The following is a 16,324-nucleotide window of genomic DNA, read 5'->3' as shown; positions in this document are numbered from 1 at the left end:
GACAAGTCCCCCTATTGGAAACCTGCCCTCTTCGCCTACCTGGGGATTTTTGGTTCCCAAAACACACAGACTGTATTATTTAAGGCAGGGCTATTAAACCAGATCCGGCCCGCGGGATGATTCTGACCGGCCCGCCAAAGATTACATGATAATATTTTTTTTTTTTTTTTTTTATATATATATATTTTTTTTTAACTTTTTTCTTTTCATGTCAACGTTAACACGCACAATTGAGCCAAAAGTCACTCAATTAATGACAGATTTCATTGATAAATTGAGGGAAAACTTTGCAAGTCGATTTGATGAATTTGACATGTCCAGAGAATTGATGCATTTTGTGAGCAACCCATTTGCCAATGTAGCTGCTATTTCCACAAAAGGACAAGAGTTCCTTGCATCACTTCACATTGATGAAGGTCTCCTGCAACTTGAAATAATTGACATGCAAGCATCATCTGCTCTGAAGCAGGCACTTGAGAATGAATCTACCACAACATTTTGGATAAAGTGTATTCATGTCAAGACATTCCCCAAAATAAAAACGCTGGCAATATCTGTGCTAACAATGTTTGGCTCAACATACACCTGTGAATCCAGTTTCTCTCACATGAATGCCATTAAAACAAGCAACCATGCCTCCTTGACAAATGAGCATTTGCATCACTGTTTGCGGGTAGCCCTCACTTCCTATGAACCCTCTTTCTCTGCCATTGCCCAGTCAAAGAAGTGCAATCGCTCTCATTAGATGTGTGTATGTAGGCTAGGCCTGTCTGCCCCCCACCCCCCTGATGTTTGAGAGTTAAGAGTCGACAATAAGTGCTATAAGATGCTGTGATTTGCTGTTGTTGCACAGACATGAAGCATTTTTTCATAAGCTCAGCTGCACTATAAATGTGTTTTTTTGTTCAAGTGTTGATGTTAGAATGTTCAGATGCACATCATGCACTTGTTTGTTTTTTATTTTATTTTTATATTGAAATGTTGAAGAGGAGATGTTGCAGTTGTTGCACAGTCATAAATTAAGCACTTTTTGCAGGAGATGTTGCAGATGTGGCACATAAATGAAGCACTTTTTTTGAAAAGTATACTACTTTTGTAGTTAAATAAAAGTTGTGAAAATGTGGTTGCGTGTTGTGTCAAGTGTACATATATTCATAGCACGGGGAGGCGCCGTGGCAGTCCGGCCCCTGGCCCCTTGGGTTTCTGACAATGTGGCCCCCTGAACAATTTAGTTGAATAGCCATGATTTAAGGCATCAAACCCCAAAGCCACAACACAAGCAATAACAAACAAACAAACTGTAACCAAAACAAAACAATAAAACAAAATAACAAATCTCTACTACAAGAAATCTGCACAAACAAACTGCTACTCTCTCCCAAATCCCACACAACCAACACCCCCAAGAACAAATCACGTGCTAACTCCCCAACACTGGCATACAAACAATTAGGCTACAAACAAACACTAGCCAACAGGCTACAAATACTAGCTGCAAACCTTAGGTCACAGACACTAGCCAAATTAAGCAGCCTAATTACCTTTCAAAATAGCCCTCCTGTACTCAGACAGAGCCCAAACAAATTGTCCCCATAGGAACCTAAATACAAATGCCAGCCAAATTACACAATACCAAATGCTAACCAAACTACAAATACCAAATGCTAGCATGGATCCAACCAAAATTCAACCCCACTAGGCCAAATACAAACAAATGCACCAACTCCTACAAAAAGGCCCTACAAACGGACGAGCCCCCAATTTGTCACAAACAGGTAATTTATGACAAATAGGGAGTCCACACGTGATAACAATTTAACAAAAATGATTTATTTAAACCTATCTAAATCCTAATCTAAACAAACAAAAGCATAAGCACATGAACAATGGAATGTTTTGTATTAGAATCAGTGGTGAGTGCAGTGTGTGGATGAGTGAGTAAGTATGCTGTGGTGTGTGTTTGGTGTAAGTATCAAAGTCAAAGGATGCAGCTTGGGTGTTGGTACAACCTGTGCCTGGGAGTGGAGAAAGCAGACAGAGAGGGAATTAGAATGAGACACATATATTGAGGTGCAGGCAGCTCTGCTCTGCACAGGTGAGTCTCATACAGTTAACGAGCCACCCACTCCACCATGCTTCCTGGTGAGTCAGACTCTCCATTTAGCAGGTAGAGTGGGGGTCGTCACACCCTGCTGCCTGCTCTGCTGTCAACTTAACAACAACAACAAGGTAGATTTGCAATATCTCTCTCTCTCTCTCTCATGTTTGGTATAGCGCCCCCTAGCGCCCCATCTGGAGAATAATCCAGGAGCCGCCACTGGGATGATGATGTGCTCGTAGTCTCCTCCGAGAGAGGCCTCTGTGACGTAGTGGGTACCATAGTCTCTGTAGATCTGCCTGTACTCTCCGTAGACGTAGGTCTGAGGCACGGAGCGCAGGCGCTGTAGAAACTCGGGGTGCAGCATCAGGTCCTCTGACTTCAGCATGTACTGGGCCAGCTCCAGCTCTGCTTTGGCCCGCACAAAGCTGTTGGTCTGGGGAGTGTGCCATGTGAGGGAGATCATGGAGAAGCAGGTGAGGCACAGTTGACCACTTTATATCATGATTTACAACTATTGTTTCTAGATTACAATCGATTGCAATGATAATGATAATATTATTATTGTATTATAGTTACAATTACTAAAAGGAAATTGTACAATTACTAAAATGAAATTTTAGGGGTTGCAGCCATCCCAAAAAGCATCCTATTGGGTTTGGTTTTAAAGGAAAACTCAAACATTTTTGGGAAATTTGCTTATTTGCCATCTACCGTGGAGTTAGAAGAAGATACCTTTTTCGTTTCTGTGCATGCAGTATGAGTAGGAAGAAGCGCACCGTTAGCCTAGCTTAGTGTCAGTCACTGTGTGACGTACATGGGTACGTGGGTTGGTCATTACCATTATTACTGTATTTATGACACCATCTGAACATCAGGTTAGTATATTTAATGTGTTATGTTTTGTATGTGTGTGTGTGTGTGTGTGAACATGAGAACTAATGCTGTCTCTTTTCTCTTCCTGTCAGGTGCCGCCCGTCCCTACACTGAAGAGTGCTGATTGCCTAATGAATGACAGCTGATGGCAATCACCTCGAGAGGGACGGGTGGACAAATACCTGACAGCACACACACGTCTGGGCGCCTCATTCTGTCAATTGCCAGTGACCAGAGTGGAGTGAGGTTGCCATTGTTTTCCACTGTTGTGTGGGATTATTATTGTGCTTGTGATTGTGCTTGGGATTGTGAGTATTCTCTTGTTGGCTTTAGGCCTAGTTCCACTGAGTGTGGACTTGTACCTTTAAGTATATATATGTAGATATTGTTGGCCTTTTTAGAGTCATCCTACACTGTGAGCTATATGGTTAGAGTGGTGATTCATCCTACACTGTGAGCTACATGGTTAGAGTGGTGTTTATTTGTATAACCAGGTAAGCTTGATTGTGTCTTATGGCACTTATGGTTATTTGTAAATAGCCCTAATTATCTTATTGCTGGGTGGTTCCCAGATTGCCAACCACGTGGCATGTGGTTGTGTGTTTAGTGTTTCACTTGTATTATCCTTACCTTGTGTGTTCTCCCATTACCCTTCTCCCTGTTTGTTAATTGTTTGTGGGTTGTTTTTTCCCTTTGTTACCATAATAAAGCAGTGGAGGTTTCAATCCCTACCCTGCCTAATAAATATAATTTACTATTTTTGGAACAACGCCTTGTGTTTATTACCTACCTGCCCGGGACTGTTTTGCATTTACTGAGAGAGGCTGTTTTTGTTCATGTGCAGCCGGCTCCAGTTACTATTTTGTGTGGTCAACAGACCTTTGTACATGACACACTGGAAGTAGGTTCCTCCGTTAGCCTAGGTCTTGTTTGCCGTCCTCTCCTATCTCTCCTCTGCTCTCTGCCTCCATATGGGGCTGCGTGCTGTTTACACACACAAACACACACACACACACCACTCGAGCCGCTCATGCACACACGTGCACGCTCTGTGCTGTTGTCGTTCTCTCCTACTCTCCTCTCCCATACAGGGCTGCGTGCTGTTTACACACACACGCGCGCGCACACGCTCTCTGCTCGCGACAAGTACCTGCCCGCCCATGCTCAGTGTTGGGAAATAGGCTAACGGAGGAACCTACTTCCAGTGACTGACGCTAAGCTAGGCTAACGGTGCACGTCTTTCTACTCCTACTGCATGCACAGAGAAGAAAAAGGTATCTTCTTGTCTAACTCCAGGGTAGATGGCAAATAAGCTAATTTCCCAAAATGTTGGAGTTTTCCTTTAAGAAGAAGCACACCTGACAGTTGTGTTGCGTGTTGAGTGTTTGTGAAGGGAATGACATTACACACACACACACGCATGCATGCGCACACACACACACACACATGCATGCATGCACGCACGCACGCACACGCACACGCACACGCACACACACACACACACACACACACACACACACACACACACACACACACACACAGCCAACAAGCTTCACCTGTCCAGAAGCTCGCGGATCTTCTTGACTGATTTGGTATATTCCTCCTCATTGTAGTTGAAGCCAAATTCAGCTATCATCGGGAGGGCAAAACCAAAGGAAATAGTGGTTTTGGACGTTTTCTCTCTCACAGTGTGTTCCATGAATTCAGAGTATGTGTCAAAAGACTCCAGAGTGAAATCATATGAGCCTCTTGTCTGTGGATGACATACGGAATATAACATTTAAACTTGAATAACATGGAGATTGATGTCAGACTACAACTCAACAATAATTGAGAAAAGAGTTCACATAAAACAGCAAAGTGTATTGTCTTTATAGATCATACAAAATGGACATTTTCACCTGCAAAGTGTATTGTTGTAAGTTGTAAGGCTTCCTGAACCTGACATCCTGGATGTAGTGAGGCAGGCACAACTTGTAGTCCTCCAAAGAATAATCTAGAGAGGAAAGAAAAATGGTTCAATATCATCAGAAGGACTGTTGAAGAACGTTACTGTTGAATATAGAGAGTGTATGTATGGTTGTAACTGACTGTAATTGCTCTCTACTGCCCTCATGACTGCATGTATATCTGTGTCCACTGGAGGGCGCTGTAGGCAGAGCGTCTACTGTCTACACCAGGTTGGGACTATATAAACCTTAGTTCCCTCCTACTGTTCCTTCTTCTCACTTCTGCCCCTCCCGGAGAGGAGATCATATGTGCTGCTGTATTATGAGACAACATGATAAATAAACCGCTGCCAGCAGAGCAAGGCCAAAGATAGAATACCATACCTCTTGTATACATTATTGTCGCCCCATTGCCAAATCTGTTAACAGGTTATGGGCCCAGATCTCGCAGGGGCGAAATAATAAAGGTAGTTAGCTTAGCTGACGTGTAGGCCAGAGCAGCACCGGGAGTACCGCGTGGCTAGATACTAGGCCAACGGAGCTTAAGCTACACCAACCACCTACCACCAAGAAAGAGGATGGCGACCAAGGGAAGAAGCAAGTGGCCCACATTTAACGGGAAAGCTGAAGGATATGAGCTCTGGGAAGAGTGCATGCTATGTTGCATGCACAGCGCGGGACTCAAGGCCGCGGTCAAGATGGCGACTGTGGACGAGATGGCGACTACAGACAAGATGGCGGCAACAGAGATCGTGTGACGGGTCGAGATGATGCACGAAGAGCGGCGGGACGAGAGGATTCCGTTTTCGGGGTGCGGACTACAGGCGTCACCCGGCCAACACAGCACCGGCAGCTCCCGAGGAGGGGGTTGATCGTAGACACAGGTGCGTCGTCCCACATCATCAATGACAGGAGCAGTTTCAAGAACTTCAATAAATCCTTCGAGCCGGAGGGACACAGCATGGAGCTGGCAGACGGGAAGCGTCAAATCTGCTACTGCTAACGGCACCGAAGTGTTTTTCAGTGAAGGTAAAGATGTTCTTGTAGAACGAGATGGTACGCGGTTTAATATCGACGTATATGGGAGAATGTATTACTTACAAATGGAGTGCAATAATAATAACAAATGTAATGTGACTGTTAATTAGCCATGACATCCAGACGTGGCATGAAATTATGGGTCATTGTAATCACGAGGATTTGCTAAAGCTACAAGCAGTGACAGACGGTATGCACATTAAAGGTGAGAGGCATAGACCTGACAAAGAATGTGAAGTTTGCATAAGAGGGAAGTTTACCCAAACAAGGAACAGGGGCCCCACAGAGAAAGTAAAGAGACCGCTGGAGCTAGTTAACACCGACCTAGCCAGTCCAGTAAGGAACGAGTCCATAGGTGGCTTTAACTACGTACAGTCCTTTACAGATGTGGGTACAGGCGTAGTGTTCGTCTATTTCCTTAAAGCAAAGAGTGATGCGCTTCAAGCCACGGAAAAGTTCCTTGTCGATGTAGCCCCCTATGGGGAAGTAAAATGTTTGAGATCAGACAACGGGACCGAGTTTACGAACAGAGAGTTCCAATCACTGCTAAGAAAGAACAGGATCAGACACGAGATGTCATGTCCCTACTCCCCACATCAGAACGGGGTAGCAGAGAGGGAATGGCGCACCCTTTTTTAAATGGCCAGGTGTAAGCTAGACGATAGTAACATACCGAAGAGCCTGTGGCATTATGCGGTACAAGAAGCTGCTTACACCAGAAACAGGTGTTTTAATAAACACACAGGCACCACCCCATATACAGCAATGACTGGGAAAAGATGTAATCTAGCCAGAATGCACAAATTCGGATCAGTGTGCTATACTTACCAGCAGGACAGAGGCAAGCTTGAGTCCAGATGTGAAAAAGGGTTCTTTGTAGGACACGACAAAGGGAGCCCAGCACTCCTAGTCTACTATCCCGGTAAAGGGAAGGTGCAAAAGCACAGACTAGTGAAATTTGTCACCAAGACAATGTGCGAAATCGAGACACAAGCCATGGCTGGACTCCGGGGTAAGGTATGGGGGGACAGAGACACCCCCGCCTAGCGTACTGAGCACAGGCGTGCAAGCAGACAGCCAGCCACCCCCAGAGGGCAATGACGAGGAGCACCCGAGGGTGACGTCAAGTGCCCCAAGCAGTGGGAGGTATCCCTCAAGGGAACACAAACCCCCAAAATATCTGATAGATTATGCCCGGAGAGGGAGTGACGAGGATGACAGTACACTCGCCGATATTGACTACTGCTACAGAGTAGTGTGTGGTCGTGCCTCAGTCCTTTAAGGAAGCCATAGTGTCCCCAGAGTCGAGTAAGTGGGAGAGAGCGATGGACGAGGAGATGAGGTCCTTAGAGGACAACCACACTTTTACTCTCACACAATTGCCAGAGGGCAGACAGACAGTGGGAGGAAAATGGGTGTACTCAATCAAGGAAGGGATCGAAGGCCACGAAAAGTACAAAGCGAGATTTGTAGCTAAAGGTTTCAGCCAGAGGGAGGGGATAGACTATGGTGAAACATTTTCCCCCACCGCCAACCTGACCAGTGTAAGGGTAGTGGTTCAGAAAGCAGCTGAGGACAATCTGATTCTACATCAGATGGATGTGAAGACAGCCTATCTGCACACACCCATAGATAGGGAGATATATATGGAACAACCTGAAGGTTATGAAAAGAAAGGGGAAAAGCTAGTGTGCAGGCTAGAAAAATCCATTTACGGCCTGAAACAGTCTGGGCGAAATTGGAATGAGATGTTCCACACATGCCTCATCAAGGATCACTTCCTACAGAATCCAGTAGACCCCTGTGTTTACTCAAGGGAGTCAAAAGAGTCAGGGAAAGTGATAATCGTCATTTGGGTGGATGATTTGATCATCGCAGCAGACAACACCAGGAACCTAGATCAGGTGAAAGGTATGCTCTCCACCAGATTCAAAATGAAAGACCGTGGCAGGTTAAAGCATTTCCTAGGTATGGACTTTGAGCAGTCGGAAAATTGTGTAACAGTATCCCAGAAGAGATATGTGGAAAAGATCCTGAAACGTTTTGACATGCAGGAATGTAGAACAAGGGAAACACCATGTGATCAGAAACTTGATTACCAAGAGGATGCTCAGAAACTGACAGATGTAAAAATGTACAGGGAAGCCGTGGGTAGCCTCATCTACTTAACAACATGTACCCGCCCTGACCTGTGTTTTGTAGTGAGTAAGTTGTCACAGCATTTCGCTGATCCCACAGAGGAACACTGGATCACAGTAAAACATGTTTTTCATTATCTAAAAGGTACAGTAGATAAACTACTTTGTTTCAGAAAGAGCAGCGAAGGCCTAGGGCTTAAAGCCTACAGTGATGCAGATTGGGCTGCTGACACCACAGATAGAAGGAGTACAACTGGATACTGTGTTAGTTTAAACACAAACAGCTCACTGGTTTCATGGAAAACAAAGAAGAAGCCCACAGTAGCACTGTCAACTTGTGAAGCCGAGTACATGGCTCTGGCCATGACGATACAGGAGTGTATTTACCTAGAACAACTGCTCGGAGGGATGGATAACTATGTATATAAGAAAACTGTTGTTTATGAGGACAACCAAGGTACTATTGCCATTGCGAGAAACCCTGTGTGCCGACAGAGGTGTAAGCATATGGACATAAAGTACCATTTCATCAGATCTGTCATCAGAGAAGAAAGAATGACACTGATTTATTGTCCAACAGATGACATGGTAGCAGACGCTATGACAAAACCTGCTTCCAAACTGAAATTGAAAAGATTTGCAGAGGTTATGTTTGGTGTGTAAATATTGAATGCCATACTCTTTTTGATGTTCTAAGACTGTTATTTCCTTTGTAAATTGTTTTGAAGAGTCCATACAGAATGTTAAGCAACCATACGTGGGAGTGTTGAATATAGAGGGTGTATGTATGGTTGTAACTGACTGTAATTGCTCTCTACTGCCCTCATGACTGCATGTATATCTGTGTCCACTGGAGAGCGCTGTAGGCGGAGCGTCTACTGTCTACACCAGGTTGGGACTATATAAACCTTGGTTCCCTCCTACTGTTCCTTCTTCTCACTTCTGCCCCTCCCGGAGAGGAGATCATATGTGCTGCTGTATTATGAGACAACATGATAAATAAACCGCTGCCAGCAGAGCAAGGCCAAAGATAGAATACCATACCTCTTGTATACATTATTGTCGCCCCATTGCCAAATCTGTTAACAGTTACATTAGGCCTATGCACTGATCAGATCTCAGTGTTAGAGATGACATGCAGAGACTCAGGGCTCGATTCCCACGGACAGCGGTACCACTTGTTCAGTCGTCGTGGACATTTCCACCTGCAAAGTGTATTGTTGTAAGTTGTAAGGCTTCCTGAACCTGACATCCTGGATGTAGTGAGGCAGGCAACTGCCAGCATAGTATCTGTTATCGAGCACCACTCCCTCAAGATTGCTGTTCAAGATGTTGATTCTAAAAGCATGGAAACAAGCCAACATAACAACATCGCTCCAGATTTGGCATCAGCATTGTCAATGTTTTTATATTTTCTGTGTTTTTCCCCCCACAAACTATATGCAATGCTCATATTTCATATTCCAAGATGGCACCATAATCATTTCTATCTTTTATGGACCAATATATGAATACAATTATTTATGGAAGTGTTGAAAGTGTTGAAACAGCACTATTTCAGCTTTTACACTAGTTACAAAGAATATAGTATCTGCATTAGACACAAATACACTGTGCTGCTTTTTGTGGGACTGTCAAAAGCATTTGTTACAGTTGAAGATTATGTAATATTGATTTGGATAGAAAGGCTTGTGATTGGTTGCAGAATTATTTGGAGTGAAGTCTGAAGAGTTTTTGCCGGTAATGAAGCAAGGTTACATTTTGGGTCCTGTCCTCTTCACCATTTATATGAATGATATTGTTTCTTCATTGAGTGGTTGTCAACTCCATCTTTATGCTGATGATACTATTGTTTATTGTATTGCCGATTGTGTACAACTGGCCATTGAGAACTTGCCATTTTCCGTTAATGCTCTTCCAGAAGCTCTTATTAATACAAATTAATTAATTAATACAAATTAATAAATTAATTAATTAATACAAATAAAACAAAAGTCATGCTATTTACTAGAGCCTGACATTTTGATTATAATCGTTTGCATATATTTACTGTAAAATGATCTAGCATTGAGAGAATCGCTGAATATAAATATCTTGGCATCTGGCTTGATGAGAAATGTACCATATAACAAATACCATATCGACAATCTTGCCAGAAAACGGTGGCAATTAATTGGTTTATTTGACCGAAACAGAACCAGCTTCCCTATGATTAGTAGGATAAGGATTGGTGAATCAGGCACTATCAGTTTTGAATTATGAAGATGTAATTTACTGTATAAAAATGCTGCTTCTTAAACCCCAAGACACAATCTATCATTCTGCCCTCAGATGTATTACTGGTGATAGATATGCCATTACATCCTGTATGATGAAGTGGGTTGGACTTCACTGGCAGAGAGGCAAAATAAACATTGATATTGGTTTATCTTTAAGGCCATTGCTGGGAAATTACCACCTTATATCACTATGATGCTGGAACTATGGACCCTATCTGACACGCTCAAATGACTTATGCTTATGCATAAGGTCCCCAGAGCACGGTCTGAACGTCAACCTTTTGTTTTAATGCCCCAGCTTGTTGGAACCATCTTCAACACCCACTAAAAATCTATTCTCGACTAACTTATGGACAATTTAAAACCATGATGATCACAAACGGAGGGTTATGAATATAACCCAGTTCTATGAGTGTATGAGTTATGCACCTGTCTGCACTGTACTTCACTTCGTGCACGAGCACTGAATAAAAAATTCCACCATGTACCTTTACATCCCAACATCCGTCTGACCACACCCCCTTCCGCTTACCTTCATAAGCAGGTGTGTGGTCACCTACTCGCCTCCTTCCCAAACTTTCACCACAAGGCGAGATCAAGGGCCGCAGCGGCGTCCAGGTGCTGAGCGCACCATAACTCATAGAACTGGGTTATATACATAACCCTCCGTTCTATGTCGTTTATGGCTTGCTCAGCACCTGTCTGCAACAGGGGCTGAGCGGGAGCCATAGCCCGACAAATGTACCCCGCTGAGGCCCCCCACAACCATCAGACCGGGGAGGACCGAGCCCCCCCGACCCTCCCTAATGGAGGATACCCCCCCTATTGGAGGTTCACGGGAGGGCGACGGATCCGACCGTGCGAAGAGGCACTCAAGCAACCCAACGCACAGGGTGAGCAGACCGTGGCTTGACCCCACGACTACACACATGCACAACCCGCATGCCACCCGGTCGTTACCATATGCGGTGGTTGTTCCTATAACCCCTCAAGAAAAAAGGGTTATCCCAGGTCTACGGTATCAACAAAACTTTACTTCGGACCGGGCCCGGCAGCTCGGGAAGCACACAGGGTTACCAGAGGAGGTCCAGAAGACCACCCCAACAGCCCCCTCTCCGCCATGCGTGAGAGAGGTGCGGAGAAAAGAACCAGCCCCTTATGATAGCGCCAGGTACAAAAAAGTACCCAACAAGGATCTCTATAATGCCTAACCTTGTGACGCCCCGGGCCGACCCGGCCTTTTTCCCCCTGGAAAAAGCCCAAGTTCCTCAGGGTACCAGAACAGCAGATCTGCATCCCCGGCGGACAAACGGGTTAACTGACCTGGACCAGCGTGACCAGAACCAGTCCCGTGCCCTAACCACGCCGACATGCCTACTCCAGGAGAAGGGGCAGATATGCGTGTTGATCTAAAAACATGAAAAGAGGGCGCCACCCAGACAGGCCGGTGTGAACCACGCTCGGTGGCCCACCCCAAGGGCGTTTGACCCCTCTACCTATGTTCAGATCCATTCCGTTATCATCCCCCAGATATGAATGAGAATCCGTCGAGAACCAGTAACAGGTTCTCGGAAGAGGACAAAACCTCCATCCCAGTTGCTTTATAAAAACGCTGTTTTAACCACAAGCAACCAAGGCGTACTAGCTACCTGCATGATTCTTAACAGAACACCCCGAGCTAGCACTATGCATGCGTCGGGACACAACCACATCAATGAATAGGCTATTTAGACCTTTCATTGAATCCCCAAGGCGCCTGGGGGAACGACAAGAAGGGTGCGGTGCCTCCTATACCCCACACTCTTTTATTTAAAAGAAGGAAGCCCCAACAGACATGAATCCCATTTGACACAACTGAGGGTAAAAACTGTTTACATTTTTACATCCAGTCACCCCTATCACAGAGGATTTTAGACTGAAAATTCCCCAGAGAGCCTTCCCACGTGAGTCGTAGAATGAAAAAGCCATGGTAACTCCGAGTCATGTGACCAACCGACTCAAGTTACACATAAAATCGAGCGTAGTGGACCCGTAAGTCCTACGCTCTATCCCGACACTTTGACAACAGATCATACGTACAGATCTAACTCACGGAAGCCATCGTCAAATAGCAACGTGCGTAGTGACGTATGCTATGACGGGGGGAAACCCAACACTCAACGCCTGTTAATAGGAGCAGCGTCAGGGCAACCCTCCCCCCCCCCCCCCCCCCCCCCTCCCTGCCAAGTCGCCTAACGGCTTGGCCCCGACTGGCCTAACAGGAGATGAGTAAACCCCCCTGACCAATCAGAAGAGGGAAGGAGGGGTTTATTCGGTACCCCCTCACAAGCCCTTCCCCCTGCACACAATAACAACTTTAGCATATGATACCTTTGGTAGAATGCTAATGAATAGCGCAAGCTAATACAATGCACGCTACCCACAAATAACTGTGAACAGGGTTTACAACAAAACCAAGTCGCGCGTGTGTGTGAATCCTACACCCGCATCCTATGTTGTACACAGAAAAACACTGATAGAGAGAGCGAACGGCTGGGCCGTGGTACGTGTTCATACGAGCATTACTGCAACTAACACAACAGTGTTGTAGCTCAACATTACTTCTTGTGTAAGCAACAGACCATACAACTAGCCTCTACCTGCATGTGGAGTCTCAGGCCGAGGTAGAAAACCTTCCTATAACCGAGTGTAGGCTGCAGACCTTGCTTAAGCTCATAACACAAACGTAACCCTCCTATCAATGCATACAAGTGAAGATTCACACTTTGCAACCTCATCATATGTTTTGGTGAAGAAACACACAGTTTGTTAACAAAAAATACAGTCCCCCTTTAGAGGGGACTTTTTATTTTTGAATCAAATTATATGAGAGGGCCGGGGAGGGGTAAACAGAGGGGACCACAGGGGGAAAAAGTCACTGCCTAGCGGCGCCTGCCGCCTCGAGCCGCTCGAGATTTGCCCGGAGGGACGGTAGACAATCGGTGGCTGGTCACGGCGATCCCTACCGTCTCCTCCAGGCGCAGATGGGCCGGCTGCAGCGGCGGCGCCCTCTCTCCTCCTGGCCTTCTTCGAAGGGCCAGCAGTGGCGGTGGTAGCAGCAGCAGCCACGGCGGAGGAAGCTCGACGACGTGGTAGCCGTCTGACTCCACCGGCGATGCCGGGAGGGGGAAAAAGGGGTTGGAGCACGGAGCGCTCCTCTGCCATTTCTCTGCACGTCGAGGTCATCAATTGCAGGGCCGTCCCGAACAGTCCAGCATCGGAGAGGGGTGCCGTCAGAAGAGGACTTCTCTTCTTCTCTGGTACAAAGGTGGCGCTGGTTCAGAGTCGCCAGGGCGCGCACTTTCCCAGCGGCTATGGCCTGCAGCTGAGTCAGATGCAGGACAGCTCCTGCCGACTGGGTGAGCTGGTCATGTTGTTCATCACTCAGCTCCATGCCGCCCGTCAATACCCGGACATGAATCTTGCCAGCTGTGCGATGTTAGACGCAGCAGCCAGTGATTGTGTTCCGGCGATAAATGACTGGTCGCTCCAGTAAGCCAACCGCCTCGCCGATTTCCCTTGAGGAACCGGCTTGCATAACGGCTCCCACACCACCTCCGGACAGAGGAGCGCGGCCATCGGCCTATCAAGCCGTGGCACGCCCTCTCTCATACCTTCGACCAAACCCGCCACCCGCGTAACTTGTACGTAGGCGGGGGTGAGGCCCATGATGTGGGACACCACCTGGCCCCGATGAACATAGGCCCCCATTGAGGGGAAAAATGGGTAGACAACGTCCACCCCTCTCACCGGGCGACGTTGCCAGAGATGACCTATTAGATAATCAGGGACAGGAACAGGCAGTGGCTGCGGCAGCGGCACGCCGTTTGCAGCGGCTGCCACCGCCATAAGCTTGGGAAACAAAGCCTGCAGTTCCCCCTGCAGACTTTCCTCCACCGAGCCCGCATCCCTCACATGCAGCAGGCTTCGACTGGTCAAGGAGCCACCCTCCGATGTGGCTGATAGTAGGGCATCCTGCCGACGAGTCCGAGGGTCTTCCCCGACATCTTCAAACAAGGCGCCCCAAGGAGACATTTCACCCACCTCCAGTGTTACCTGGACGGGCGGAATACATGTCTCCACCGGGCCTTCAAATAAGAACCCGTCCGCCTCTACCATGTAATCCTCTGTTTCCATCGGGCAGGTAGAGACCGACGCATCCTCACTGGGCTCCAGCAACTCACCAAACCCAGGCCGTTCGCGTCTGCAAGCCACCATCTTGCGACGGGAGCGAGCAGACGCAAAAAGTTTGCGTCTCAAATCCTCTGGAACCAAAGGAACCGGCCGCTCAACAGCGGATGATTCCCCGGAAGCAGATGAACCAGAGCCAGGACCAGGCCATCGCAGAGGCGACGGCACCGGTGCACCAGCTCCTTGGAGAGGCAAACTACCCATCGGACGCCTACCGGGCGTGGCTGTCAACCACGAGAGAGGCAACAGCCCTGCACCAGAACGCACGACGGAGGCGGAAATGGAGAACCGCTGGTGGAGAGTGGCTCTGCGACTCTCCGAAGTAGACATTATGACTTAGATTTTTCTATCGAATATTTATGAGAGAAGAAAAAAATAAGCACAATGTAAACACGTCTCAACTTTCTTCAGCTAACAACCTCGTCAAGTGGGGATCTACCGAAGTCACTTACTTGTGGTGAAAGTGAAGAAGGAGGCGAGTAGGTGACCACACACCTGCTTATGAAGGTAAGCGGAAGGGGGTGTGGTCAGACGGATGTTGGGATGTAAAGGTACATGGTGGAATTTTTTATTCAGTGCTTGTGCACGAAGTGAATTACAGTGCAGACAGGTGCTGAGCAAGCCATAAACGACATCTGCCTCAATTTGTAACCATGCATGTTAGCTGATTTTACCTCTGTTCTGTCTGTATTTATTTTATTTTATTTATTTATTGCTGCCTAATGTAATCTTGGCATTGTTGAAAATGAGGGTCATCCTCAACTATATTCCAGAGAATTGAAATAAAGTTTGAATTAATGACTGAATGAAATTAATGAATAAATCGGTGACTCACCCTTTGCAGAGAGTCTCGATTCCCCAGTACTCCTCTGCCTTGTGCCTGCAGGCCTTGTTCACCGTCCCACAGCCCCGTTCATCGGACATGTCCCCGCAGTCATCCTCTCCGTTACACCGCAGAGTCCTGGGAACACAGCGCCCTGGAGGGAAACACAAGACATGGATGGCAATCTTTAATTGTGTTGCAAAGATGCCTTGACTGAGAGCAGAGAAAGCCCAAACGCAGCATCTCCCCCATGGCCAGGGGAAACCCCTGCAGCTTGTGTGTAGACGTACGTGTTCATACAAGAGACACTCTGGAAGGAATCCGGTTGGGTAGATAACACGGGTCTCTCAAAGTGAGTTAGTGGTACTGTCTCACCCCTGGGCTAATGCAGTGTGTTTGTCTAATGAGATTCAGATTCAGATTCCTTTATTTAGCCATTTGTGTAAAACACATTGGTAATTGAGCAACGTCAGAAGGATCCGCCCCTTCCTGACAAAAGAAGCCACCCAACTCCTCGTCCAATCAACAGTCATCTCCCGCCTCGACTACTGCAATGCACTGCTCGCTGGCCTCCCGGCCACTGCCACTAAGCCTCTTCAACTCATTCAGAACGCAGCGGCCCGCCTGATCTCAAACCTACCGAAGTCGGCCCATGTCACCCCACTTCTTAGGGACCTGCACTGGCTCCCCATTGCTGCACGAATCCGCTTCAAGGCCCTCGACCTAGCATACCGTGCGGCAAAGGGAACCGCTCCCGCCTACCTCCGGTCAATGGTCTCTAACTACACACCCTCAAGACCCCTACGCTCTGCATCTTCTGGCCGCCTCAGACCTACTCCTATCCAAGCTCCGGGAGGGTCATCAAAGAGAAGTCGCCTATTCTCAGTCCTTGC

General features: G+C 46.9%; 1 protein-coding gene across 1 annotated transcript in view; it reads right to left on the bottom strand.

Annotated features, from left to right (window-relative positions):
* LOC311239408 (complement component C8 beta chain-like) overlaps positions 1-16,324 on the bottom strand; it is a gene marked incomplete at both ends in the record, with an annotated part of 85,060 nt that overhangs the window by 26,014 nt on the left and 42,722 nt on the right. The window contains 5 exon segments of the mRNA XM_084327712.1: positions 2,331-2,534; positions 4,531-4,547; positions 4,550-4,727; positions 9,305-9,437; positions 15,444-15,585. Of these exon segments, the coding sequence (XP_084183838.1) occupies positions 2,331-2,534; positions 4,531-4,547; positions 4,550-4,727; positions 9,305-9,437; positions 15,444-15,585 (674 nt within the window).

Source organism: Notolepis coatsorum, assembly GCF_963971535.1.
Source record: "Notolepis coatsorum genome assembly, chromosome: 13".
NCBI classification, from domain to species: Eukaryota; Metazoa; Chordata; class Actinopteri; order Aulopiformes; family Paralepididae; genus Notolepis; species Notolepis coatsorum.
The sequence above is the reverse complement of the archived record's forward strand: the minus strand, read 5'-3'. Positions and strand labels throughout refer to the sequence as shown.